The sequence below is a fragment of the Diplotaxodon limnothrissa genome, linkage group LG16, assembly GCF_057381915.1.
Source record: "Diplotaxodon limnothrissa isolate DT_005_m linkage group LG16, D_limnothrissa_male_GT1.1, whole genome shotgun sequence".
Lineage (NCBI taxonomy): Eukaryota > Metazoa > Chordata > Actinopteri > Cichliformes > Cichlidae > Diplotaxodon > Diplotaxodon limnothrissa.
In genome coordinates, this window is record NC_140611.1 from 14,170,489 (window position 1) to 14,194,620 (window position 24,132).

Below are 24,132 nucleotides of genomic sequence, written 5' to 3' on the forward strand. Positions count from 1 at the left end.
CAGGGTGTTTTTTTTAATTACATCTAATTTAATAAACAAAAGTAGGTATTGTTCTTCACAGTACCTACAGAGTAAGTACAGGATCTGCAGACCAAACAGTCAACATGTTACCAGTCTTTTGATGGGTCCCGTTATGTACCCGCAACAAAGCAATCACAGTTTCAAAGCTGAACAACTCAATCAAAACAAATTCACAAGACGAGTTAAAAATTCAACATCTTTAATAAACAAAGTGCTTTATATTTACAGCAAGGTTTCAGTTGATGGCTAAAATTCGGTGACTCTCCTGAAGGAGCCGACAATGGCGCAGGTGGCGCACCAATCGCGGTACCTCCTGTACTCCCCGGGTCTTAGGAAGTACTGTCTGCCTCGGTAGTTGGGGTACTCGTAGAAGATCCAGTAGCCATTCATAACATTACTGGAGTAGACATGGCGGTGATGGAAACGGTCAGACACACAGGGACAGTCATCCATGAACTCCATCATGTGACCACTGAAGTCAGGCTTCTCATAGATACGCAATCTGTAGGAACCTCGATACTGTAGGGCCAGAAGAGAATCAGCAACATGTTCAAACCTTTGCCATATTTCAGTGAAACCATTATGTCTAGGTGTATTTTTCAGCGTTATGTCTGTCTTACCACTGGAATCATCCTACAGGAGCGGATACAGCTGCTGAAGCCCATCCACCTCTGGTAGTCAGGATACTCTCCCCTCCTCATGAAATACTGGTGGCCCATGAAGTTAGGGCGCTCATAGATCATAAAGCAGCCACTCTCTACCCTGATGGAGTTGCAGCGGCTGAAGTACAAGTGAAGGTCTGTGCAGTCATTACTGCACTCATAGGAGCGACCCTGGAAGTTCTTGTCCTCGTAAAAGATAATCTAATGAAAAATAAAAGAGTCGTAGCTTCAACTGCTCAGTTAAGACTTTCCAGCAAAAAAAAAAAAGTGTAAAAGACCACCAACAAATTTAACTAACATTCAATGTGAGCAGAGAGAGACAAAACCAGTACTTACCTTGCCCATGGTCTCCGTTGGAGAGATTCCCCATGTTTTCAGGGCTTTTTATACTACCTTGCGACAAACAAATGCATTGTTATTCAAATTATCTCATAGTTATAATTGAAGGCTACTAGCACATGTTTACCTTTTTGTTAGAGCCCAACATTGGGTGAGAAATATGGATCTGTATTTGAAAAAAAGGATAAATTAACTGGTTTGGTTTTGACATGCATGGACAAAGGAAAAGACTAGTATGGTATCCACACATCCAGTGGACAATAGCTGCAGAACAATATGGAACAGGGCTTTGGCATTAAATATGTTGTGTAACAGAGCAGGAAGCCATTTACTCTCCCTCTACCTGAGCAACCCTACCATATGCAAATAAACAAGCATGTGTATACTGTGCTGCCAGTCTTCATGTGACATAGAAGATAACAGAAGTTTTGTATATACTTTTACAGTTTACTGTATGTTAAGCAATGTAAAATTCACTATTTTTAAATGATTTAGGACTTTCACGATTACTTACTCACAGTAATTTGACTTTCTGAAGACTCCCCCTACAGGAGAAATGGACCTGGACACATAGCTCCTATTATTTTTATTTCTTGGTATTACCACCAGCCACTAGTCAAATATAATTAATTACTTATAACATTTTGTTATGCTGAAAACTGTGCAATAGTAAATTTCACCTTGATTTGAGCCTTTTTTTTCCTCTCCCTCTCTCTTCAAATGTAAGACTTATGTGAAAATGTTACGGTTTCTGTATTTAATATCACTTAGCAGTGTAGTTTATCAATCACTAAAAAAGTTAAAGTTTATATTATACTTATTTTCCAGATAAATTTTGTTTAACTTTTACGTTTTTTGTTGTTTGTTTAAAATCTTTAAGACAATCTTTAGCATAATGAATGTTTTTGGTCCTTGTGAGCTGTTTCAAAGCAACTGTCAATCATAACAGTGTAATGTGTCTGACATTATATTTAAACTGTTTAAAAAACATGTGCTTATGTTACCATCTTTGCCAGATCAATCTCATTCTTACATTGTTTATTCCATATTTTGTCATTTGTTGTCAGAGGTGTCCAGGATCAGTTTCCTCTCCTACACCGTGCAGCGTAGTGTTTAACACTAATCGTATGGATAAATTCTCCCACCGCAGACCAGCTAATCCTATCGAGCCAACCAACTGGGAGAGGTATTGTTTGCCATGGTATGCCTAAGCATAGAGGAGATTAAACTATAGTGCCCAGTTACCCAGAAGCTGGTAGATAAATTGTTTCACCACTGGCCCCAAAGAGTACTTATTTTCCATTCTGTAACATTTGATTGCAAGAAAAAACTCATCTGCCATCTTAAGGGTCCTTTGCAAAATATTAATGAAGTTTTGTAGTGATACATGGAAATAAAAGATGCTTGTTTTATTAAGCAGTTAAAGTTTATTGGGAATACAAACAATTCAAGTCACTGAAAGATGCATTTAAATGAAGCTTGACTTCAGTTGAAGTCAGTGATTCTTCTGATGGAGCCGATCCTTGGGCTGATGCCTCCCCAGTCACTGTACCTCCGATACTCTCCAGGCCTCAGGTAGTACACTCTGCCCTTGTAGTTAGGTTGGTCGTACAGTAGCCAGTGGCCGTCCATCACATTGCAGGAGTTGAAATCAGACATGCTGAGTTGGTCTTGGACATTTGGACAGTCATCGACCAGCTCATGCATCTGCCCGGTCATGTCAGCACGCTCGTAAAGCCTCATCCTGTAGGAACCCTGGTGCTAGCAAAGAAATTTAAAAAAAACTCTTATAATCTCCCCAATCAGGTCCTTCTTTACATGCATTTAATTACTTAAAACATTTTTGAAAAGCAAGAGTTGACCGGGTAACCTATAAGGATTTAAAAACTAGTCCCTTAATATAATATTTTTGTCTATTAACATCTTGCAAAAGAGCTTTCAGTAAACTCTATGGTGCTAAAATTAATTTATAGTTTCTGAATATCTGCCCATTTAGCAGTAACCCAATATGGGTTTCTGGTAACCTGATGGATATTATGGGGTTATAACAGAGTCTTAAAGCAAGTCATTATGACCTACCTGTGGGATCATACGGCAAGATCTGACACAGTCATTAATGCCAATCATACGCTGGTTATCAGAGTACTCTCCTCTCCTCAGATAGTACTGATTGCCCATGTAGTTGGGCCTCTCATACACCATGAAGCAGCCACTCTCCACCCTGATGGAGTTGCATCTGTTGAAGTAGGTGTGAAGATCGGCACAGTCGCTGCTGCACTCATGAGAGCGCCCTTGGAAGTTTCTGTCTTCATAAAAAATGATCTGCAAAAGCAACAGGCACACACGGACACTTTTTTACAGAGTGCTGTTAGAAGCCACAAAAACAGGAGTTTTGTAAAACCACAACATTTAGTTTCTTTACCTTTCCCATGGTTGTGTTGGCATCAGACTCTATTACCAGTGCTGTCCCTGAGCCAAGCTACTGTGCTTTATAAAAAAGAAAGAAAGAAAGGACTGCTGTGTGATTGCACAGCATAAAGTATTGTCATTTAAATATATCCCCACAGTGATGATGGATCACAAGTGGGGGTGGGCAGATAGGAAAATCTGTTTATGTATAGATGACTCTTGGTGTGTGTCGTTATTGTTCTTTCCTCCATGTTCATCACAATTTCTTCCCGAAAATGCTGTTGTACAATAGGATGATAGTCACATAGTCCTGCACAACATCAGCAGAATAATACTGATATTTAATAGAGCCAGCACATAATTTGCACAAGCTGCCAGCTGTTTGCTTGTTGGGGTTTTTTTTTTTATGTGAGTCAACATTTCTAAAGTATCAAACATGTTGGCTATGACTTCATATGAAGGACTTACAAAAATGTCTTACTCAGATCAGGTTACCACCATGGACTAATCTGTTTGTTTGAAACGTTACAGTACTAACAAATCATGCTTTGATAAATGAGGTCCTCCTCACAACTGAATGGACTATGACGACTCCATTTTGCAATTGCTTTATTACAATGGTGAGTCCAATGGTGAGCCCAAGCTTTACATAAGGGAATGTTCTGATGCAGGACAGTAGTATTTTGATTAAGTGACAAAAACTGTTTTCTGTTTCTTTCTTTAGTGTTGCAAGCATAATTATCTGAGTATGAAGGCTCTCTAAAATGTTCATGTAGCTCTGGCAACTACCAAAAGTGGTCAATAGTCCATGATGCGTTTGATGGATCCGACTCTGGCACTCCTGCCACCCCACTCACTGAACCTCTTATACTCTCCAGGCCTTATCAGGTACATCTTGCCCCGGTAGTTTGGGTGCTCGTAGAAGAGCCAGTTGCCATTTTTCACGTTGCAGGAGAAGATGTCATTAACGTGGAAGCGATCCATGACACTGGGACAGTCATCCACAAGGTCCATCACCTGACCCCCAAACTCGATCCGCTCATACAGGCGCATGTTGAACATCCCAGGCTCCTAGTTTTGAATCAAAGATGGTCATCATTTACTCAGCTGCACCTTCAGGAACTACCTCTACAAAAAAAAAGTTGTTATATTTGTAATGACTCTCGAATGTAATTATGGAATCTTCTATTTTGCTACAAGGAAATAATACTGAATGAGTTTGGGAAACTGATTTTTTGAACGACAATGAAATAATATGTTTTTAGCTTGCTAGCTAACCTAGCTAAACATGCTAATGTACCTACTTTGGTCAAAATGAAAGACACAGTTCCACTTCCTCAGATTGCACAAAAAGTGAAGGCAAAAAATACTTAAAGTGGACTTTAAAACATGTGTTAATGGCTCATTTACAACTAGAGTCTGCAAAACCTGTGAGTGGAAATCCAGTACCTGGGCCAGCCCATCTTCAAGACTCTAAAAACTGTGGTACAGATTGACTGGATGGATATTTTCATTATAAAGTGTTTTGATAGGCATTAGATTTGTGTCAGCATTTATTCACCTTTATAGAGCAGACTAATTCTGTAGTTATTTAAATAAAGTTATAATTAGCAAAACGTCATGTATTCATATCTGATTTGACCATTTTCATGGTAAAAGTTACCCTCTTTTTACATTTTCTTCAAAGAAAATCCAAAGTAAAATTAAATTCAAATACTGATTTAGCCTTTCTTTAAGGTGAAAGAACAGTGAAATCATGCTAACATTTAAAATATATTACACCAAAGGCAAAATTAGTCCTACAACAGTTGTTTTTGGAAGATCAATAGCAACAATTAAGATGCACCCTCTTGTATAAAGATCCATTTGATTTATATAACAGCTTGGAATAAGTAAATTAGACATAATATGCTATTACTTAGAAAATATTAAAAACAGAACGGCAGCTAAGATTATAAATGAGTCTATAATGGAGACTGTTTTTAAACCTGTAGGTTAAAAAGTGTTTGCAAAATCTTGAAATACATTTTAAAAACAAAGGTTTAAAAATTGTTTCAATAAAAGTTAGGTCTGGTTAGTTTACATTCTCACAATCTATCAAGAGGCAGTGTGAACTCTAGCGAATGTATAAGGCTGGGTTTGGCCAACTAACAGTAGCTCACCGTAGGGATGTGACGACAGGAGCTGACAGACTCGTTGACACCCATCCAGTGATGGAAGTCCGGATACTCTCCTCTCTTCAGGTAGTACTGGTTACCAGAGTAATTGGGGTTTTCATAGATCATGAAGCAACCACTCTCCACCTTGATTGAGTTGCAGCGGCTGAGTCGGCTTAACAAGTCCTCACAGTCATTACAGCACTCAAAATGGTGCCCAGAGAAGTTGTTGTCCTCATAGAAGATAATCTAAACATACAAATCATATATTTTTCAGTGTTTGCACTGCAAATATGTTCATTGGAAACAAATATTATCATATTTGCTTGAGTATTACAAGCATTTTCATGGTTTTAATGGACATCTCGGTACAAGTTGTGAACACTCAGGAAGCCTATTAGCATTTCGTACCCCACCTGCTTGTTTGCCCAAAACTGTCATTTTTACCTTCCCCATGTTGGCTGCTTCTCCTGCCCTGTGCCTAGTCTCTGTATGATCCATCCAGCTCTTTGAAGACTCAAACCTGTTACATATATAGTGAATGTGAAATGCAGACTCTGCACGTGTCATTCATATTGTAATGCCAGGAATCTTTGGCATTTGTGCCGTTGTGTTATCCTGAAGAGATGTTTGGGGATTATGTATGTACAGGTGAGCGCTGACTGGTCCAATGTCAACTCTGAATGGGTGCTGTTTGTTGTTGCACTGCTAAAATTTACCTCAGACTGAGGGTTTATGCTCCACCCACGTTCACCAAGATATCTTCTAAATGTTTACATTCATAAAAACCTCCAGTTGTTTTGTTTGGAGCTACTTGATTAGAATATTTTTTCCCATGGTAGAAATGAGTCTGTCTGTGTTTTTGTCAACAGAATGATAGTTTGTGTTTTATGTAATTTTTATTCTACCACTGCCATCTGGTGGTGAGCTTTATTTCTGACCAAAATAGAAACAATGTTTACATTTTTACTGACAACCTTTCAAAATGCTTGTGTTAATTTGTAGGATATTTGCTCATGTCTAAACAAACACAAAGGTCCAATAGATAACACTTGAGCCTGGGTGAGAAAAGTGTTAGTGCTTGAATGATTTTATTCAATCCTCTTATGAGAGTTAGGATGTCACGCCACAAGCCCAGCACATTCTCCTGGGGAAAGATGCCCTCTAGATGCAGAGAGCAAAAACAAAACGGAGTACACTTGAGCACTGATGCCATTTTATTCAGTGTGTAAAACAAGGCAAAGAGTAGACATTTCACAAGAACTGTCCTTCCGTCTTTATAAATCCATGAGACGTCGGATGGACCCAACCCTGGAGCTAATGGCGTTCCAGTTGCTGAAGCTCCTATAATGGCCAGGTGAGAGGTAGTAGTGGCGCCCCCTGTAGTGGTGTTGCTCATACATCAGCCAGTGGCCATCTATCACATTGCAGGAGTTGAAGTTGGAGAGGCGGAAACGGTCCATGAGATTAGGACAGTCATCCGTCAGTTCCATCATTCCACCTTCCATGTCGAAATGCTCATACAGCCTCATCCTGAAGCTGCCACTGTGCTGCAGAGGTCAGGAAAGTCAAACGGTCACATTAGGTTTGTTTTTTGTGAAATCTGTTCATGTGCATAGCTGTGAGTTAGATGATGCACCACATACCTAATAAAATATCTGCAATAAGCTGCTTAGCCTAGCTTAGCATAGATACTGGCACTAAAAGAAGAGAGTAAACACTGATGCCTGTTTCTAGGTCATTTCTACTCTACACCACTGGTAGGCATGGTACGTGTTAATTAATGTTAACATACCAGTACCACCATACTTTTTAAAAATGAAATATTAATATCAAGTATTATGTATTACAAGTATCACAAGTATCTGATAATGTAAACCAGTGCAATTAACAGACTGATTTTCACTCTAATACATCTTAACAATTTACCCAGCTTGCCACTGTCCATAAAACGGGAGAAAAAAGACAGTAACAAGCTAGCATGTGGCTACTATGGTTGACGAAAAGGATATTACATCATGGTCCTCTACCCAGAAAACAAAAGTTCTCTGGTGGGATAGGATAGTTTATATTTTTTAAACCAAAAACACCTCTGAACACAGATTGCTGTAGCAAAATTAGCCCATTTATTGGCTGATGCTACATGCTAAAAGTCAAGTATACAGTCTGCTGCTTGGCAGTTATGTTGGAGGACAAGCAAGCAAAATTTAAAACATTAGAATTAACAGAAGAGCACAAAAGCAGCACTTTATCAGCTTTGGAGCAGTCAGCAGTGACCTCTTTAGTTTAAGTGAAATCACCTTCATTTCTAATTTCAGAGTAGTTACTTTTTTAATCGAAAAAGAAAATCATTGAATAGTTTGTGTATGTTTTTCTGTGCGCTGAATCTATTATTGTAAGAGGTTAAGATGCAGTATGACACAGTGATGGTATTTTACTGAGGTTCTTACCGAGGGGATCATGCGACAAGATCTGACACAGTCATTCATACCGGTCATGCCCATGTAGTCAGAGTACTCTCCCCTCCTCATGAAGTATTGGTTTCCCGCGTAGCCCGGACGGTCATAGATCATAAACATGCCACTTTCCACTCTAATGGAGCGGCAGTGGTCAAACATAGAGTGCAAGTTGGCACAGTCGCTCATGCACTCATAGTAACGGCCTCCAAAGTTCTTGTCCTCATAGAAGATGATCTGACCGAGGGACAGAAAAAGGCATGTAAGCTCATTTTTGATCTACAGATATCCGTCATGTAAAACGACATACAAACCTTTCCCATAATGCCTGCTGTTGTTGGTCAAACTTCTTCCTGCGTTTTTAAATCCTAAAATTAGCTTCCATCTTTATATACAATACCCTTTTAGGAGCAGTTGGTGTTATTTAAATGAGGCGTGGTGTCAGCAGAAATATTACAAGAGTCTTCCCACTCCTGTTTGTCATGTCCTGTGTTCAGGTTAACAGATGCCATACAGCTTCCAGCAAGAGCTACAACATGTGCAGGCGCTGGAACAGTCACAGGTCTTTCAATCTTCATGTGTTTGCTTTAAATGGGCTGGATTCAGAGTATGAAGGGTGAGTAAATGCCTATAAAACGTTTCTTTTTGCTGGTGTGTGTTGATATTGATTTATAATTTTCTGTAGGAGTGAGACTGACTACTAGAAAAACTAAAAACCGTACTTCCAACAAACATTACACCAAAAATTAGCCCTTTTTTTAATCAGGAGAATTCAGAAAGTAAATAATTACCTTATTACAAAGAGTTAGAGACACTCGTGCCAGTGAGTGTGTTCTAAAACTCTCTGCTGCAATTTCACTAAATTTTATGCAGTAAAAATTAAGCAGAACAATGCCATGTTCATTTTAATTATATTAATGCCACATGGCAACCTCCTTATTGAATGTGCAAGTATGTCAAAATGAGATAAAGGCTCATTCTGGCACAGGAAACTATTAAGGTTTCAAATAAATGTGTCAATGTGTGGAATGTCCATATAATAAATGATGATACTTAAATGCTGGAAATGTTTCCACAAAATTTATGTGTCATTTCATGTGATGTTAGTTAAATCAGTCAGTAACAAAGAAAGCACAGAAAGTAGTTTAACAACAGCTCCATTTATTTAGGAAGTTATATCTTAATAATGCCAAGTCAATCGCTGAGACACGTTACCATTTTTATTTCGTTTTGTTTTTCTATAGCGATTCAATCCAGATTAGAACTCTGTGATTCTGCGGAAGGAGCCAGTGGTGGCGCAGGTGGCCCCCCAGTCACTGAACTTGCGGTACTCCCCGGGCTTCATGAAGTACTGCCTGCCACGGTAGTTTGGGTGCTCGTAGAGGGTCCAGTAGCCGTCCATGACATTGCAGGAATAGATGTCACGGCTCCGAAAATGATCCTGCACCGACTCGCAGTCCTCACTGAACTCCATCATCTGACCCTGGAAGTTGGGTCGCTCGTAGATGCGCATGCGGTAGGGCCCCTCGCTGGTCTGGATGAACATAGCAGTAAGGTAAAACACAAAATTAGAGTAGCATCAGTACCTCTGCAGCTCTGTATGGGTGTGTGTGAGGGGAAGATTTATTGGAAATTGACATAGCTTACTCTTAAAAAATAAATGTGTCTAAAAAAAAAAAAATGTCAAAACCATTGGGGTTTTTTTTATTTTAAATTTGTAGGACTGCATTAATATATCATCTAAATGTTGGCCTACATTGGCCTTGTTCAGTGATATCTGCATGTGAGCAAATAAAATTTCATTAAGTAATGTCAGAGGCTGGTATTTATTTGTCGTGCCACATCAAAAGAATAGTTAAACATAGACGTGCTTAAAATAAAAAATAATAATATACAGATAATACATGGAACCTGATTTAATACAGTTTTACAATGTGTCATAATTATGAGAAAACAGCAACAACATCTTATTTGACATTTATAATTGACTTTTATTTACTTGTTTGCCAAACATTACCTTCTCCTACACCTGACCTTGAACTATTTCATGTAGATTCTTTACAGGGAAAGCACTTTTCAGCAACTAAATCTAAACTCTTATTAAAGTGCAACTTTAGTTGGAAGGAAAAAATATCTAATATTTTAATCATGTTATTTGGCTTGTGCACATAGAAAACAGTAAAAATCAGTGGTTTAATCATCTAAATAATGACATAAAACCACTTCTAAGTCAGAAAATGTAATTCTCAAATGACATTTTTCATAGTATTAACTGCACATAGTTTCCTGTTCACTCACATAGGAGAAGGTACGGCAGGAGCGGATGGTGTCGTTGTAGCCCATCCAGCGCTGGTAGTCTGGGTACTCGCCTCTGGTCAGAACATACTGGTAGCCAGTGTAGTTGGGCTTCTCATACAGCACCCAGCAACCACTTTCCACCTTGATAGAGTTGCAGCGGCTGAAGTGGGGGTGCATGTCAGGGCAGTCGGTGTCGCACTCATACGAGCGACCCTGGAAGTTTCTGTCCTCATAGAATATGATCTAAAGCCAGGGGAGGAGGAGGAGGGTGGACAGAGGCAGTCACAGCCAAGTCTGGTGATGCTGTACTACAGATTTCAGTCGAGCCTGTATGTGTGATTCTGGTAGTGTTGATCATGTCATGGGTTGTTAAAGTCAGTTAAAGGCACTGTCAGTTTGTCGGTGTGTCTGGCAGTTTAGTTTTTAGAACCTAATCATTATTTGAGAAGCTGCAACACAACTTGTCAGCTTGAAGAAGCCCACTTCTAAACAAAATGAATCTCTCTTACCTTACTACTCATCCTGCAGTGTGCTGGAGCCAGTCACCTACAGAAAAATGGTGGTCTCACAAAGCGGCACCAGAGCCCCGCTATATAAACCTCAATCAAAGGGTTAGCAGATCCCACTTTAGCTGTTTTTTCAATGAGTGGGGATTTAACGTGCTGGCATCGTTGCCAAGAGTCTTGATCCTGCGCATACAGCGAAAATCCCTGAATCATCAATGCAAAAGTCCTACCAGGCAAATTACTGACCCACTGTGCCCTCTTTATTGATATGGACATTAGAGACACATTTTATCCACTCATCAAGGAGATTAATCTTTGCTCGCAGAATGTCAGAGGTAATCACAAAATGAATCAGCCTCTATAAACATTTGCAGAAATTCCAAAAAAGAAAAATGTGGATTTGTGTGTTTTATTTGTATGAGGAAAATGGGACCAGGCACCTTCAGTGTAAAGTCAATATCAGTACCAAAGTGATATTTAGGTGCTTTTACTTTGTGTCACTTTGGAGTTTGTATTCAGGTACACTTATTTGACAGTTTTAGTAACTCTACAAACAATCTGATATGTAATTGTAAAGAGATACCAAATATCCAGTTTTTCTCTTACAATGGTAACGAATGCTTCTAAATATTACTGGGCATGGATTAGGACTGATTCTAAAAGTCAATCATTTGAGATTTTCTTACATTTCTATAACAATTCAATTGTATTTATATAGCCGCAACAACAGTTGCATCAGGGTAGTTTATACTGCAAGGTAACAAACCTACAATAATCATTTATCCACAAACTGATTCTCTAAATTAATAACATAACCCGAGGTAACAAAAATGATTTCATTGTTTTCATCAAAGACAAAACTGGAATGTTTAACAGGTAATAAGTGAATCTTGTCAAAAGCATAAACTTATATTGCTGTATGCTATGAGGAGTGCCTAGACTTGTACATGGGAGAAACCAAACAGCCACTCCACAAACGCATGCCACCTCGACGGGACAAGGCTCAGCTGTATATCTGCACCTAAAGGATAGAGTTCACTCTTTTAAAGGTTCCCGGCGTTCACATTTTGGACAGAGAAGAAAGATGGTTTGAAAAAGGACTGAAACAGGCCTCTATGTCTACTGTGAATGACCGTCATTGAACAGAGGCCTACGACACACTGTCTGCCACCTACAATCCAGTTTTGAGATCCCTTCCCAGGCGCCTCAACCCCAACTCATCAGGTGACTTCAATAGGTACATGAGAGGTTGAGGTTGTCACACAGGTGTCTCCCGAAACCTCTGTTGGTAATGACCCACGCCTTTTTTTCACACCCTGGACCTTTTGATGACATACATGATCAATAGTGTTTCAACGACCCTTCACAGAATCGATCCTGAGGGTGGCTGTAGCTCAGGTGGTAGAGCAGGTCACCTACTAACTAACTGGGAGGTTTGCAGTTTGATCGCAGTCTACATGCCAAATATCCTTGGGCAAGATACTAACCCCATGTTGCTCTCTGATGCATCCATCGGGGTATGTAGGAATGTTAGATAGTAAGTGCTTAGGGGGGAAAAGTACTGGTGTGACAAGTTGTGTAAAGCACTTTGAGTGCTCAGATAGAGTAGAAAATTGCTATATAAGGATCAGTCCATTTACCAATCCCTACTAGGGTTTAAATATCCGGGACTCTCCACCTTTTGGTTTTAGAACTGAAGAAACCTCTTGGATGAGAAATAAAAACGTCTTCAAACAACTTAAAGAAGTCCAGTCCAGATAGATACCAGTGACAGGTTGAGCCAATTTAATTTTGATGAAAATTAGGTCAAGGTCATATCAAATATGAAAATCAGTAAACCCTGACCTTGTGTATGAGCTGTGTCTTTCTTGGTGAGGACAAGCCATTTTTAACTCCAAGAGTTGTATTTTTCCTGGGTAAATAATATATTTTTAAAAATCTCTGACTCCAGTGAGACCATCAGTAGTTTGAGTCATTGCACATCTCCAGCATCACCAAAGGCTGTTTGACCAAGAAGCATGGAGTTGTGCTTCAGGTCATCAGACCTCCATAATCGCATAAACTCCACCAACACAGTCTGGTACAGGGGCGGAGCGTGGGGGTGGCTTACTGGGCTTAAGCCCGGGTAGTTTTGTCAGAAGCCCGGGGTATTTTGGAGTGTAATTTTTTCATAGTTAGATGCCTGGCTGACAACTGTATAAAACAAAAAGTACACACAATATTCGAAGCACATAGTGCACACTGTGGGAATTTACGACTGTGCGTGAATCCCCCCTGATATTGGTATGATCCGAGCTCAGGCACTAAGCGACTGAGCGAGGGGGCGGGGCAGCTGCTGCCCGTGAGTGCGCTGTTGGACAGACGGAGCCAGCCATACTAAGGAGAGCTTAAGTTTGACCAGGGCCCTGTGCTTCGTACGTCGCTTACTACATCCAAGATCAAATGAAACATCCAAGACCAAATCATCGCGCTAACTCTGAGCTCGCTATTCCGGTTCCCCGAACACACCTGTTGTTGACGATTACAACAAACACTCAAACACTCAAACAAACTCAAACACTCAAACACCATCATAAAGTTCGCGGATGACACCACAGTGGTTGGACTCATCTCAAGGGGGGATGAGTCGGACTACAGAGATGAGGTCAACAGACTGACTGAGTGGTGTTCAGTTAACAACCTCCAACTGAACACCACAAAAACTAAAGAACTTATCTTGGACTTCAGGAAGGGCAGAGCAGACCCGGCCCCACTTTACATTCACGGGAGCTGTGTGGAGAGGGTACACTCCATGAGGTTTCTGGGCGTGCAGATATCTGATGACCTCTCCTGGACTGCAAATACTACAGCGGTGGTTAAAAAGGCCCAGCAGCGTCTCCACTTTCTGAGAGTGCTCAGGAGGAACAACCTGGAGGAGAGGCTGCTGGTGACATTTTACAGAGCCACCATAGAGAGCATCCTAACGTACGGCATAACAACATGGTATGCAGGGTGCTCAGCTGCAGACAGGAAAGTACTGCAGAGGGTCATCAACACAGCCCAGAAGATCACTGGCTGCTCTCTGCCCAGCCTGGAGGTCACTGCAAACTCTCGGTACCTCAGCAGAGCTGGCAATATCATCAAGGACCACTCTCACCCCAGCAACCAACTGTTTGAACTATTACCGTCAGGCCGACGGTACAGGTCACATAAAACCAGGACAAACAGATTCAGGGATAGCTTCTTTCCCAGAGCTATCACCGTAGTAAATAAGCACAAAAACAATTGAACCTATTCCATACCGTCACTGTCATTATATTATGCTGCTATTCATACTGTCATTATATTAATGCTGCTATCCTGTATATATTGTACATACTATTGTTTGAGTACTTACGATTGTTTTTTTTGTACTTTTTATATTTTACATTTATATTTATTATTGAAACTTGCACCAAGGGAGTGGCACTCCAATTTCGTTGTACTCTGTACAATGACAATAAAGGCTATTCTATTCTATTCTATTCTATTCTATTCTATTAGTATAGCTGGATGAAGTAATGTGAGATCACTGGGTGGCCCAACAGGGGCTACGCATCGATAGTAGAAACATTGATCGGCAACCCTCTGATTGGTCGGCGAAAATGTCGAAGGAGCGCGCTCGGTATTTTTCGGCAGCAGAGCAAGAACTCTTGAGTGAGGGATTTCAGGAGTTTCAGAGTTTAATTAAAACGCAAGGGAACACTGCAAAGGCTGCAAAAGCAAGGAGCGAGGGCTGGCAGAAAGTTGCTGACAAATCAAACTCGTAAGTAATTCAATAATAACAATAATAATGGAGTGGATTTATATAGCGCTTTTCAAGGCACCCAAAGCGCTTTACAATGCCACTATTCATTCACTCTCACATTCACACACTGGTGGAGGCAGCTACGGTTGTAGCCACAGCTGCCCTGGGACAGACTGACAGAAGCCAGGCTGCCATATTGCGCCATCGGCCCCTCTGGCCAACACCAGTAGGCGGTAGGGTAGATTTATCATATCACACCATATTATCCAATATTATATTACATTATATTATATTATAATATGTTATATTATATCCCCTTTCACATTAGAGCCACAACAGGACCCACTAGAACATGGGAACAAGTAAAAGTGAAATATAAGAATGTTCTACAGAATGGTAATATTTATCACTTATATTGCTTGTCGTCTCTTGGAAAGAGACCCTGGAATAATCTGTTTGTTTGTTCATAACAGCAACCAAGAAAAGGGCAGAGCAAAAAAAAAGACAGGTGGTGGTCCTGCACCCCCTCGTCAACAAGTTGGTTAAGTGAATAATACCCTCACGGGAAAATCGATATCTCTCTATGAGCACACTGTCACGCTGAGCTAAAGGATCCTGTCTGTCCCGCAATATGCGCTGAATTCTGAGGACTCTCCTTATCAATCTTGCACCTTCCGCAATGGGTGGCTCGCGTAAACGGACAGGATATGACTGCGACAGACTTCCCAAATCCACCTTCGCTTTTATAGCCGTGGTCTCTCATCTTGATTACACGAAGTAATTTACAATTACTACTCTGAAATATGAATTACATCTGTAATAATCACATACATGTAATAGAATGTTAATAGTACATTTCCCTTTTTTAGGGAATGACCTGTATGTATCTGTGTGAAATCAATAAATGGATCAAGTGCTGCATTGTCTTTAGTTACATTGATGTTATTTATTTATGGTGAAACAGTGGTGGAATATCGCTGTTGCTTTCGTATGAATGACGCGGACATACCTGCGTGGCCGCGATCTAATCCTGTTTACATAAAGTAAACCTGCTCCCCAGCAGGTTTACGCTTACGGCTCTGTTGCTATGACAGCAAGTCCCGGATGGGCTTCGGGGAACCGAACGATCCAGGATCACGCGAAATCGTCAACAATCTCATCCAGCTAACTCACTTAGCGCGGTACGAAGAACAGGCCCCAGGTACCAAAGCAAATCATTCGTACCGTACAAATAATGTAAATATGACGGTGCATCACGAAAGATTGATATCAAACTGATCACTTGACCAATATTACGTTACTTGCTCTTCAAGTGAATCAACAAATGGCGAAATGAAAAGCCGAACAAATGCTATTTTTTTTTAGAGAGTCTTAGCTTACGTGTGTTTATTTCATATTTTCAGTTCTTACCCTCCCCGACTAAATCGGTTTCAGTTATGTACTGAAATATAAGAATGGACATTAGAGGCTTCTTTCAAAGAAAAAACTCAGGTAAATGTTATTTTATATATTATGCTTTGTATGTTGTTCAGTATATTTCTATGCAAAACAAGAGGGATTTCAGTAGGCTACACAGCAGGATATTCACATCTGTAACCAGATATTTACATACACTTTAGAGATAAAACATAAAAAAATTTACTGTACAACATCAATTTAGAGTAAACTTTTGTTTTAGATAAATATTGAAATATATTTTGAATTAGTTAAATGTCAGAATAAAGAGACAGAGCTTTCTGTTTTTTATCACTTTCATCAAATTTAGGAGTACATGTACACTAAGTTTATTGTTAATTAATAAGAAAACTCCAGACGATTACATTCTGAGCTGAAGAAGCTTCTGATAGGTTAGTAGAGTCCATGTGAGTAAACTGGTGGCACAGCTGTGGATGCATATAAGGCAAAACACAGAGCCTGTTTCTGTGACATGGGAACATCAAGAGATGTCAACCAAACACCAGGAAAAGAACTGTGGAGCTTCATAAGTGTGGCTCAATTATGAATACAATTTGGTGCCATTTGCAATTAAGAAATACAGATAGTTTCTCTCTTTACTCTTAAAGTTAACAAATATGTTTTTTATATTTATCAATCTAAAAAAATAAACATTTAGTCTGATTTGATGTTACAATTAAAAAAGTGTTTGTGTTTTTATCTGAAGAGTTTGTAAATATCTGTATATTTGATGATTGTCAGCACAAAGAGAGAGAGAGAGGAACAGAGAGGGAGAGAGAGGAGAATGAGGACAGAACAGAGATGAACAAGAGCAGGTGAGACACACATGTTAGTCAAATGGTCGTTTGCCAAAAGTATCACCGTATCATAGGTCCTCATGTATCTCTTGATACAGCCCTGATTTTGTTCTGCCTTGCTGCTTAATTAAAAAACTAGTTTAAGGTGTCCTGCACATGTGATATATATTTTTCCCTATATGAAGTCATTCTTTTTTTGAACAAAACTCAAAACAGAGCCAATTAATCTTTCAGTCATTTCTACCCCCCCCCCCCCCCCCCAGGGAAAAAAAAAATCCCACATGCATACTACCCTTTTGGGCTAAGCCCCGGGTGTTTCAAATGTCTGGCTCCGCCTCTGGTCTGGTATGGCACTTTGCGAGGAGTACAGAGTGAAGGAAACACATTAAAGCATGACATTGAATGTAGTAACAACTTATTCATATAATGCATTATCAAATAACACAGAGCCCAGTTGACAGAAAATACTTCTCTGTTTATGTCTCTTTTATTTCTGAGTACTTCAAGTGCATTTTTGAGTTTAAGTGACATTTTTAGTTGAGTACGTTAACATTCAACTGAGCAGTTTTACCATTTCATGTTAGTATTATTGCTCCAGCTCAATGTCTCTACTTCTGGCAGCTGCTGGAGGTTGACGTCAGTTGTGCAGAGACTCTTGCGAGCTTTCATAGTGCTCAGTCCTTTCCTGGTGAACATCACTGCTTTCCTAAAAGTGAAGCAGAGCGTATGGGAGGTCTTTTTAGATCCACAGGGTGGCAGCAGAGGATTTTCAATGCAGACGTTGGAAAAAGAAATTACTGTTCAAATATTTCCTTCTTGGCTTTGGCCATTTCAAAGCCTAGTCTTTTCTCTGAAATATTTCTGGACTGATGTTGAACATTTCAAAATTACTTCCTATCGCTTTTCCTAATCACTTTTCCTTAACTTAGACTGAAAATGCCATGAGGTCAGGGAAATGTGGGAATACTAAGAAAAAAAGAACCGCATTACCCAAACTGTATTTACAGGAGACTAAGAGGGCCTACAACAGTGGCACTGAGGACCACCTGACATGTAACAACTCAAGAAAGGTCTGATGAAGACTACAACAACAAAGGGAACATCTGCAACATCTGAATGGCAACACGGAGGAACTAAATTGTTTCTTCTTCCAATTTGAGGCCAAAAGATTTCATAGATTCACTCTGCAGGAATAGGATGTGCGTTCAGGTCAGTCAGCTCTAGAAATGCATAAAGTCAGCTACATTTACCTAACTGATTAAGAGGTGATTTGAGACACTGGTCCTGCATCATATCAAAACCAGCCTCTCTTCCACATTTAGCTCACATCAGTTTGCACACAAAGCTAACAGACCCACCGAAGAGGCCATCACCATCCACACAGCACTAAACCACCTGGAACACAGAGCTGGACATCCTGTGGACATGCTAATCAGCATGCTACATGACTTGGCCTCTCGATCCCCATCGGCAACAGGACCAAAGACTTCCTCACCAGCCGTTCACAGACAGTCAAACTAGGTCCTCACCTCTACTACTCCATCACTGCGTACCTGTCCGCTCCTATAACACCATAATTAAATTAGACACAACCATCATTAAGCTTATCACAAGAAATGAGTCAGCATACAGAGAAGAGCTATGAAGACTATCTGAGTGATTCTTGGTGAATAACCAGAGACTCATCACCACAAAGACAACTGCATTATTAGTGGAGGAAATATGACACAGTTCTGCCCCTCTCTGTATAAATGGAGCACGCGTAGGAAGGGTGCAGACATCCTGGGGGTTTCATATACGAGGACCTCTCCTGGTCGGCCAACACCACTGCAACTTCCAAAAGAAAGTGCAGGAATGAGCGATAAGAACTGCACAGAAAAGAACTGACTGCTTGTTTCTGGAGGAGAGTGCCATATCACGCTACCTCAGCAGAAATACCAAAATTGTCCAGGACTTCACTCACCCGGGCCATCATCTATGGCAGGTGTTATAGGCCAAGACTCACACGTCCAGATTTAGCAAAAGGTTGTTTCAGCAGGCGGTGCGGATGTTAAATAAGAAAAAAACCTAAAAGGTGTGATTTTATTTATTCTACGTGCTACCGTCTCGTGTTTTAGTCAACATCTTGTCTTATACCATGGCACCATAGAGTATTATTTTAATTTGGCTCTATGTACAATAAAGGCAGTCTTTAATAATCTGCTTGATGTCAGATTATTAAATATCGAGGTGTGTCTGATGTGCTGAAGCTACTGTCTCTTGAAGATGCAACCTTCACTTTACTTTCATCATTGAAATAAAGCTGCTTGTCTTTATTTGTAATTGGGGGGGGAGGTGGGGGTTGCACACAACGAGACTTAGTAAGCAGCAGGTGTTAATAAAACAGAGTATGCAGCTGAGTTTAGCAAGTGGTTAAAAGTTTAAAACATATCTGCATGTTGTATATGGTATATGATGGGAAACACAGGAGCCATTTACATGATTTGTACTGACTACTGAAGTATTTTTCCTTGGTATTTAGAGATCTTTTAGAGTTCTTATTTTGCCTACCACACATATGGTGATTGCTCAGATACGGTACTCACACTGATGAAGGACTGAGATGAAGTGGAAAACGAAGATGAAACTTGCTTCGGTGGAGCACTTGCCTTTGTCTGCCCGGACAGCCATCGTTTCAGCTTCTGATCTGCAAGTGTTTCGTTTTGGGGTTTTCAAAAAACAAAACAAAAAACAGTCCTTCAGAATATTAATGGCTCAGTCACACTAGATTGAAAAACCTCCCAGGATGATTGGAATGAATTTTCTTTCACATTTGGCATTTGAAGCAACCAACTGGTTTGAAACCATTTTTGCTCACTGGTCACCTGGTAGGAGCAAACCTGCCTCCCAGCAAATAACTGCTGTCAATTGCAGTCAGCCTGAGTCTGCAGAATAGCTTTACTCAGTCACTACTGAAGTGAAGTACATGTTTGAGTGCTTCTGTTTTGTATTCCTTATATTTCTACTTGGCTCCAAAATCAAACATTCTGCAAACTGATAAATACTTTTAAAGAATAACGTTTGGCAAAAGAGCACTTTTTGCAAAAAATCAAAGAAAAAACAAAACAGAAGTCATAAAAGTTCATGTAGACAGAATAGTACATTGTTGATGATGTTGTCTATATTGTTTAAAGAAACAAAACACAGATCAAAGAAGATTAAAACTCAAAAGAAGGAAAAGTTCTTGCTTTTGTTTTTTTTGTTTTGTTTTTTTACTTAAAGTTTCCCAGGAAACTCAAGATAAATACTGCTGAGTACACTACTAAGAGGTCAGAGAGGTTTTGCTATACTCATTTATCTGTTGAGGAGTGTGTCTCCAGAAAGAGTAAAAAAAAGAAAAGAAAATCTTATTTTAAGTTGCTTATATTTTATATGTACTCATAAAATCTAAATATTCTTGCCAAGCACCAGACGCACTCCGTTTTGAGACTTGTTTCAAGTATAGACTGTATTAAAGTTGCCAGCAACTCGCGCCCGCTTTGGTTGTACAAAGCAGTTTAATTGTATAGAAATCTATTTGATTCCCATTTGAGAAACAATTTGTATCTTTATTCTCTTGTCACTACCATAAAGGCTAAACCAGACAACACACACTTACTGTGTTTCTTGGAGTGGTACACGGCCTTGTAGGATCCAAGTATTGCAAACGGATGATAGGACAGAGTGATGGGATAGACAATTGAGCCCTTGGGTTAAGAAAAAGAAAAAGGAATGAAATGTTTTTAGGCAAAATTATGTTTCAAAAAGGATAAAACAGTTGCAGCCACTTTCCTAACTAGGACACTTTTGTACCTTGGACTTCTGGTTGGGGTATGAAGCGGCTGGTTTACACCTGTACAGAGTCAAGATTTCCTCCACTGGCAGGCTACTCTAAACAGAAACACACAACAGCTAAAATAAGCAGTTTAGGCATTAAGTGCATCAAAGTACTTTCAGGAAGGTTTTTCGAGAGTTTACCTTCAGCTTTTAGATTTATTAAAAGTTGCATTTACATGTAAAAATCCTTACCATAATAATCCCAGCAAAGGATGACAAGATCATAGCCTCCCGCTCTAAGCGATTAGGATACTGGGCACTTCCTAAACTGCATGTTGCTCCACTGTGGTGCAGGAGGAAGGTGATGAAAGGCAACCAATCCACCAACTGACTCTATTCATTTGCCTTTGTAAAAGCACTGTACGGCATCATGTGTTATTACAGCTGCTTTTACCAAAGTTTTGTTTATTTTTATACTTGTTATTTAATTTTTACTAAATTTTGTGAGCATAATAAACATAATTCAGGATTATCAATGATAGAACGTTTAACTTTAAAAAACAGAAAACGTACATGATCTCTCTGTCGAGCACATGTCGTCCTTCCTTCTTCTCCAGCCACCAAAGGGCAACACTGATTGCAAGATCATAGTGAGCCTACAACATGTCACACAGAAGTTGCCAGCTCTACTTAGTTATACATTAAAACATTATTTTAGCATTGGTTGCTTCTGCTGAGTTTTTACCAAGTCATCCAGCGCTGTGAAAGTTCCCTTGCCCTTCGGATCAAAGGCGTCTTCCCTAAGTTTCTGTCCAATGTAGTTGTCTCTGTTTGGGAACAGGAGAAAATGAACCAGTTGCCAGTTTACTTACCGACTGCACGGTATGCTTTGTAACATTTTAGCATCCACTCACATAAGGGCCTCAACATCTCTTTTGAGCTTGTTTGCCTCCATTTTCTGAATGAAATCCTTTCATCTAGGACTCCTGCAGAGAAATCAACACATGTAGAGTCCACAGTACATCTTCTACATCTTAACTAGTCACCTCAGAGTTTTGTGCAATTTGTTGTTTTATTCATTTTTGAATGATAAAAGTGTAATTTTCCTAACAACATGTAACCTAACTGAATGTGAAACCATGCTTTTAATGTTTCAGTTAACATATTCAGACCCTTTGATGTGCCTCCTGTTCATTTTTATTGAATTCTCCAGTCACTGGGAGACTTCATAGAGATGGGCATCTGGCCAGTTTGAGCAGAAATAGTGCACACCAGGGAAAGGACCAACTTACCAGGAACCAATCCTCGATAAACAGAAGACTGTGCAAGAAAGTTATAGAATTCGATGTTGCATGCATGATGGCTTCTCTATGTGTGCGGCTGCTGAGTTCTACACCTGCAGGTTATTGAATTTATACACAAAGAATGTAATTGATTGAGTGGCAATGAATATCTGCACCCATGAAATGAAATTATTTGCTCCTGGCTGCGTTTTTTCTCACCTGCAGTTTTTGACATGAATATAATTCCTTAACAGGGTACCGTATCAGCTTTTGTGTTTGTCAGAAAGCTCTGAAAGGCCTCTGTGAGCACATGGAAAAGGATTACAAAAAATATAAACTCTTTGCACTAATAAACTAGAGGCAGTGTGTGTGCTGATACCATCCTTAGAGTGAAGCAAGGTAGTGGTAGTATAACGCCAATGCTTTAAACCAGGGGTGTGTAACTCCAGGCCTCGAGGGCTGGTGTCTTGCAGCTTTTAGATAGCACCCTGGGTCAACACACCTTAATCAAATGATTAGTTCATTACCAGGCTTCTGGAGAACTTCATGACATGTTGAGGAGGTAGTTTAGCCATTTGAATCAGCTGTGTTGGATTGGATCAAGGACACATCGAAAACCTGCAGCACACTGGCCCTTTAACACCTGTGCTTTAAACCTACAGACCACGTTAGAGCAGGGGTCTCAAACTCCACTCCTCGAGGGCCGGTATCCTGAAACTTCATGTGTTCCTGTTGCAACACACCTGAATACAGTTAATAGGTCATTACCAGGACTCTATAGAAGTATAGAGCATGCTGAGGTGGCAGTTCAGTCAAGTTCTAGACTCTTGCTAATGACTTACTAATTGTATTCAGGTGTGTTGCAACAGGGACATGTGGAAAGGTTTCAGAACACCAGCCCTCGAGGACTGGAGTTTGAGACCCCTGCGTTAGAGAGACTTATGATGCCAGTTTACTGACACCACCCATCCTATGTGAAGGAGCTCAAGAAGTTTTGTCATGGGAAATAAGATATACTGTCCGCAACCAGGCGTGCAAATCCTCTAGACAACTTAAGGTCTTGGTCTATAGGCAGTCACCATTCTGCCGGCACTCAAAGCCATCATGGCTCAAGTTTGCACTGTCGTCTTCCTGCAGGACTGCTCACTGATGTGCCCAACCAGCCTCTGCATTGGTTAAGTTCCCAGAATGATCTATGCAAACAGGCAACACAAGACCAAAACGCAAAGTGGCTTCCAAAAATTTCTCAACTAAAGGTCTAAATACCTTTATAAATTAGATATTTTAGTTGTTGATTTTTAATACATTTGCAACATTTTGTTATTAACGATTAGTATGCAAAAACTGACGTGGGACAAATAGCCATTTCAATCCTTTAAAATTAATACCAAAACATACTTTAGTGGAACAAAGCAAGTAGATGTGAATTCTATCAGATGAGATTGGATAGTTTATCTCTTAATCCAGTGGTCCCCAAGGAAAGGCTTAATCTCAGACAGTATTTCCGCGGACCGGCCTTAAAGGTGTCGCAGACAAATACAACAAAATAAAATGTTACGACCAAGCAAAAACTGTGGTATTTTGTAAATATAATGATAAACGCGAGTTCACTGTGTCACTTTATTATCAGCTTCCCCCTGAGATGCGCCAACTCTCAATGTTGTTGGCGCATTTCAGGAGGAGCATTTCCTCTCTGCCCCATAATGGTCTCTAGTCGCTATGGTAACGTGTAAACATTTCTTTCAGAATAATACACACGACTACACGGGTAAAGAACCAGGGAAACCAAGCTAACGATAAAAAAAACCACGAAAACCATAAATATCACAGCCTCAACTCTCGCGGCCCAGTACCAAACGACTCATGGACCGGTACCGGTCCGTGGCCCGGGTGGTGGAGACCGCTGTCTTAATCTATCAGGGTGGCAATGAGCTTGCATCAGACAGTTCACTTAAAATACAGGATTGATTAACTGATGATCTCACAGACAACCTGACACCCTTACTGGGCTCACTTCCTCTCTAATCAATGATTTCCGAATCCAAACTAGAATTCCTTTTCCCCGTGTAGCACATTTTAGATAAAGACAAAGAACAAACAGCAACACATTAAACACATGCACGTGTTTTCAAGAAAGATACTCACTCAACTGGTCAAAAGGAGATTACAGTACTTCACCTGACACGATC

General features: G+C 40.0%; 7 protein-coding genes across 9 annotated transcripts in view; 1 reads left to right on the top strand and 6 right to left on the bottom strand.

The window, feature by feature from the left end:
• Positions 1-267: 267 nt before the first annotated feature.
• Positions 268-1,040, bottom strand: LOC146615866 (gamma-crystallin M2). Of its 2 annotated transcripts, none has more exons than XM_085374579.1 (3): positions 1,020-1,040; positions 642-884; positions 268-540 (listed from the first exon to the last, which is right to left on the bottom strand). In XM_085374579.1, the coding sequence occupies exons 1-3, from the start codon at positions 1,026-1,028 to the stop codon at positions 268-270; spliced, it is 525 nt and encodes a 174-aa protein (XP_085230705.1). In that variant the 5' UTR covers positions 1,029-1,040. The 2 variants fall into 2 exon arrangements, with proteins under 2 accessions (XP_085230705.1, XP_085230704.1); XM_085374578.1 differs by having other exon boundaries at positions 645-884; positions 1,020-1,028.
• A 1,467-nt stretch (positions 1,041-2,507) lies between these two features.
• Positions 2,508-3,453, bottom strand: LOC146615867 (gamma-crystallin M2-like). The gene is made up of 3 exons (XM_085374246.1): positions 3,445-3,453; positions 3,102-3,344; positions 2,508-2,783 (listed from the first exon to the last, which is right to left on the bottom strand). The coding sequence occupies exons 1-3, from the start codon at positions 3,451-3,453 to the stop codon at positions 2,508-2,510; spliced, it is 528 nt and encodes a 175-aa protein (XP_085230372.1).
• Positions 3,454-4,229: 776 nt separating this feature from the next.
• LOC146615868 (gamma-crystallin S-1-like) lies at positions 4,230-6,157 on the bottom strand. 2 transcript variants are annotated; one of them, XM_085374244.1, is made up of 3 exons: positions 6,035-6,157; positions 5,594-5,836; positions 4,230-4,502 (listed from the first exon to the last, which is right to left on the bottom strand). In XM_085374244.1, the coding sequence occupies exons 1-3, from the start codon at positions 6,155-6,157 to the stop codon at positions 4,230-4,232; spliced, it is 639 nt and encodes a 212-aa protein (XP_085230370.1). The 2 variants fall into 2 exon arrangements, with proteins under 2 accessions (XP_085230370.1, XP_085230371.1); XM_085374245.1 differs by having other exon boundaries at positions 4,230-4,499; positions 6,035-6,043.
• Positions 6,158-6,864: 707 nt separating this feature from the next.
• Positions 6,865-8,527, bottom strand: LOC146615869 (gamma-crystallin B-like). Its single transcript, XM_085374263.1, has 3 exons — positions 8,501-8,527; positions 8,038-8,322; positions 6,865-7,137 (listed from the first exon to the last, which is right to left on the bottom strand). The coding sequence occupies exons 1-3, from the start codon at positions 8,525-8,527 to the stop codon at positions 6,865-6,867; spliced, it is 585 nt and encodes a 194-aa protein (XP_085230389.1).
• A 774-nt stretch (positions 8,528-9,301) lies between these two features.
• LOC146615870 (gamma-crystallin M2-like) lies at positions 9,302-10,862 on the bottom strand. Its single transcript, XM_085374402.1, has 3 exons — positions 10,851-10,862; positions 10,342-10,584; positions 9,302-9,577 (listed from the first exon to the last, which is right to left on the bottom strand). Exons 1-3 carry the CDS (start codon positions 10,860-10,862, stop codon positions 9,302-9,304), a joined length of 531 nt encoding a protein of 176 aa, XP_085230528.1.
• Positions 10,863-14,590: 3,728 nt separating this feature from the next.
• Positions 14,591-24,132, top strand: part of pikfyve (phosphoinositide kinase, FYVE finger containing) — a 58,778-nt gene continuing 49,236 nt past the window's right edge. Inside the window, exon 1 of the mRNA XM_085374050.1 lies at positions 14,591-14,631. The gene's annotated coding sequence lies outside the window, so the exon portion shown is untranslated. The remainder of the gene's footprint in view (positions 14,632-24,132) is intronic.
• c9h2orf80 (chromosome 9 C2orf80 homolog) lies at positions 17,503-21,615 on the bottom strand. Its single transcript, XM_085375023.1, has 8 exons — positions 21,575-21,615; positions 21,406-21,487; positions 21,234-21,316; positions 20,913-21,003; positions 20,697-20,774; positions 20,503-20,590; positions 19,451-19,551; positions 17,503-17,571 (listed from the first exon to the last, which is right to left on the bottom strand). Exons 1-8 carry the CDS (start codon positions 21,613-21,615, stop codon positions 17,503-17,505), a joined length of 633 nt encoding a protein of 210 aa, XP_085231149.1.